This window comes from Fonticula alba, assembly GCF_000388065.1.
Source record: "Fonticula alba strain ATCC 38817 unplaced genomic scaffold supercont2.6, whole genome shotgun sequence".
Lineage (NCBI taxonomy): Eukaryota > Rotosphaerida > Fonticulaceae > Fonticula > Fonticula alba.
Window position 1 is genome coordinate 682,523 of NW_009242976.1, and position 3,937 is coordinate 686,459.

Here is a 3,937-nt window from a genome sequence, read left to right on the forward strand (position 1 = left end):
GGGGGGGGGCAGGGGGAGCATGGGACGGACCTTGGGTAGGCTGCTCAGCACGGCTCCGTGCCGGCGCGAGGAGGATACAGCGCTGCAGGGCGGATGGCCAGGGGGCGGAGCAATGCCATGGGAACAGCCGCACGGGAAGAGGGGCGCGAGGGGAGATTGGCCATGGATGAGTGGCGACGGAGCGGGGAGGCGTGGCATCGGTGGCTAAGGCTTCGGCGTACCGGAACATGGCGCAAAGTTCAACGCTCTCTGGGGAGGCGAAGCACGATGGAGGGGTGTAGAAGACAGATCGGGGGAGGCGAAACTGGGAAGGGAGGAGTGGGAGGCGAGCCGTATGGCGGGTGTCTGGGCGCCGTTTCAAAGGGACGCCCCTTGCGCTAGGGGGCTTTTTTGCTGCCACCCGCGCGCGCGGCACCGTGAGATCTCTCGGCTGCCGGCCGCAAGGCATAGGACATTCGAGCCAGATGCCATAGGGGAGTTATTCGGGGGGGGGGGGGGGGGGGGCCTTGGTGTGGCGGGGGGGGGGCGGGGCGGGGGGGGGCCCGCGGCCCGGACGAAGGGGGGAAAACACAACAGGAGGAGCCGAACAGAGGGGGAGCCAAAAAAAAGGGGAACCTCGGAGTAGGGGGGGGGGGGGAGAGGACAAAAAACCCGGCGCCGGGGGGGAGGAGAGGGGGGGGCAGACCCGAATCGCCTATCGACGGTTGAATGACAAAATATGATGCCCAGCCCGCCTGGGGCGTCTATTCCCGAGACATCGAGCGAAAGACACATGGTGTGTGTGTGTGTGTGTGTGAAAGGGAGAAACCCAATTGGAGGACGGCCTCTCGGGTGAATCATCGGCAAAGAGTTCGGGAGGGGGGAGGTGAAAATAAAAACAAAGACATGAAATCGAAGCATCTCTCGGGCTGGCGAGGTTAATCGTTGCCGACCTGTTGTCTTCGCCCCAACCAGCGGACCACCCGAGGTGTTTGTCTACAGGGCGCAGCCCCTTCTGCCCTCCCTATTGTCCGACGGAGGGGCGGGACGGGGGGGGGGGGGGGGGGGTAACACCCATTAATTCCCGATTCCGGAAACGTGCTCAGCTGTCCTGGACACGCCGAGCTCGTGCTGTCAAGACCGGAGGAGATCATATCCCCGATCCGAGGGAAGCAGGGGGCCTTTTTGCTGGCCTGGTCGGACGCAACGGCGGTCGGCACGGGGCCGGTGTCAGACTAGCACATACGCCCGGCCGCGCACATATACACAAACTCACGCACGCACGCACGCACGCACGCACACACGCACGCCCCGAGACGCTGTGGGGGAGGGGACGCGCGAGAGCGGGCCAAGGTCGGTGGGGTTCCCCGCACACTTGTGGAGGGCGGCCCCAAGAAGTGAGTTCCCCACAATCGATTTGGAAACAGCTGTCAATCCGACATGTGATACACATGACTCCTACGTGTTTTCTTGGCCCTCGTACATTGGCGAACGAGCGAATTCCATTCCCACCTGGGGGCCCCGTCGCCCTCCCGGAAGAAGCTATTGGTTACTCATTGGATTGGTCAGAAAAAACGTGTCGCCCCTCGCTTCACCGGGGCTCATGCTCGGGCGACCAAAAAGCACATTCTACCTGCTACCCCACGGAGGAGGCCGGGGCGATGGGTTTATCCTAAGCTCCTTCAGGTGCCGGCACGCGCGGGCAGCCGGCATCCTACGTGTAGCTCGAGTCGCCGGGGTGGATCGCCTGGCCGGCGGCGCCAACAACAACCCCCGGTATGCTGGCGCCGGCGTGCATTGGCCAAATCGCGCGGACGTCGGCCGGCCGCGAGGCCTGGCTCGGGAGAAATGGCGTTCATCCAGGCGCCGCGGGCGCTTCCCCGCACCGCAGCTGGCCCTCCCCCGGGCCCCCCGGGAGCCCGCCCCCCCCCCCCCCCCCCCCCCCGGCCACCACCGCACACGCGGTGTGTGGAGGCAGAGTTCCGGGCCCACCGGGATGCAAGCACGCTCCGAACACGCTGATGATGCGCAAGCAAAGGGAGCTGACTCGCCGGTGTTTCTGCCTTCGAGTTACCCCGCCTGCCAGTGGTGGAGGATTTTCACATGCAGGTTCCTGCGCTCCCAGGGTGGGTTACGCGGAGCCGGGGCCCTGCGCTTGCCCTCCGTCCGGACCTGGGCACACATCATCTGGGCTTGAGCCGCCGCTGTTTTGGGACGTCGCATGAGGCCCCTGGTGGACGGCCGGGGGGTACATGTGCGTCTAGGGCATTTCCTTTTCCGGGGGGGGGGGGGGGGAAGCGCACAGATGCCCCGGAGAGACTCCGCGCTTGGGGGGATTTGTGGTCGGGTGTCTCCGGCAGGGGCGGCCGGATGTGCCTATCCCATTTTTATCCTGAATATCGCGGGCTGTCGGGTATTTTTTTCCTGCACTGCATCTCTCCTTTCGGGCAGGCGGACGCACGGGCGGGCGGACGCACGGGCGGGCGGACGGACGGACGTGGGGACTTCGGCCCGCCCGGGTGGGGAGGTCCTTTGCCTTTGTCCTTTCCATCGCTCTGCTTGAGCACGCCTCTCCCGGCCATGCTCCTCTGGAAAGATCTCGCATGTCCTCTCCTCGACACCGGAGGGCGCCGGCGCCGCGGCGCGATCGGGCTAATCAGTTGGCAACTTGCCCTGCGAGCGGCGAACTAGACACCAGGCATGCATGGTGGTCTCAGGCGCACTGTTCCACCTTGCCCATTCGGTCCAGGGCGGTGGCTCGACCCGGCGAGTGCGCGGCCGGGCCCCGGCCACGGCGAGAGTGTGCGCGCAGCAGAGCGGGTGCCGGCGCGGGGCGAGTGTCGGTCCGCGTGCAAGGATATTGCCAGACCGGATTCCGTCTCCGGGACACCCGCTGGTCGGCGGCCCCCCCCCACCCCCCCCCACCCCCCCTCGCGCCTCGGCTCCCCGTCGATGTGAACGCCAAGCCCGGGACTTGTGCGGTATCTCTGTTTTCCCCGGCCCCTGCGTTGGGGCACTCAAACGGGACATCCTCTCTCGGCGCATTGTCCGACGCGGGGCTTCCTATGGGCACCTGCCGGAATCTGATCGGCTCAGGTGCCCGTGTGTGTCTTCATGCTTGGGCGCAGTCCCCCCCCCCCCCCGTCCCCCGCGCGCCCTTGCAGCCTCGCCGGGGCCCGAGGGATCCACTCAGGGCCCAGCGCCATCGGTCTTTGACGTTCCCCGGGCTGGTCGCCGGAGTTTGTTGTCTCCAGCCAGGGATGCCAAGTGTGGTGGTGGTGGTGGTGGTGGTGGTGGTGGTGGTGGTGGTGGTGACGGTGCACGCTCCTGTTCTTCCTAGCACCCCCCCTTCCCCTGGAGATTCCCGCCTTGAACCCCCTAGGGGGGGGCGAGGGTGCCGGGGACCGGCCAGCGCGGTATCCAGGTCTCCGGGTCCCTGGCAGATGCGGAGTCCGAACAGGGCAGCCCGGCACCGGGGCATGTGTACCCGCGTTGTGGACGACCCGGTGTCGGCGCGGAGACTCGGGGGAACACCCACAACCAATCCCAGGACCCCGTCCGAGGCGCCTTGGACCACCCGGTGCCGGAGGTCGGGTATGTGTGCCGGGCCTGGAGCCGGGGCCTGGAGCCGGGGAGGGGGGGGGGGGGGGGGGGGAGAACGGCTCTCGACTAAAGGTCGGCCCGAGGCAAGGCAAGGCCCTCCGGTGCGTGTGCGGACGTCTGTGTGCTCTCTCGCCCTCTCTCTCTCTCCCCCCCTCCTGCGGGCACCCATGCCCCGGTGTGGGGGGCTGGGGCTTTTTTTAGCCGGCGCCCTCCCCGCGGAGCCGCCCCCGGGCGCGCTCGTCACTCTACACGCACAACCAGTGCCCCCGACACCAGCCACCTCTCCCTCGTTACCTGCCGGTCCCCGATCGCGCAGCCTCTCTCCTCCGACCCTCCACACTTAGATCTCCCCCCC

At 67.3% G+C, this 3,937-nt stretch overlaps 1 protein-coding gene across 1 annotated transcript in view; it reads right to left on the reverse strand.

Annotated features, from left to right (window-relative positions):
- The window catches only part of H696_03817 (phosphoenolpyruvate carboxykinase (GTP)), a 4,098-nt gene extending 3,765 nt beyond the window's left edge, over nt 1-333 (reverse strand). Inside the window, exons 1-2 of the mRNA XM_009497676.1 lie at nt 222-333; nt 31-82 (exon numbers count right to left, since the gene is read on the reverse strand). Of these exons, the coding sequence (XP_009495951.1) occupies nt 31-82; nt 222-229 (60 nt within the window). The 5' untranslated portion in view covers nt 230-333. The remainder of the gene's footprint in view (nt 1-30; nt 83-221) is intronic.
- Nucleotides 334-3,937: the final 3,604 nt, after the last annotated feature.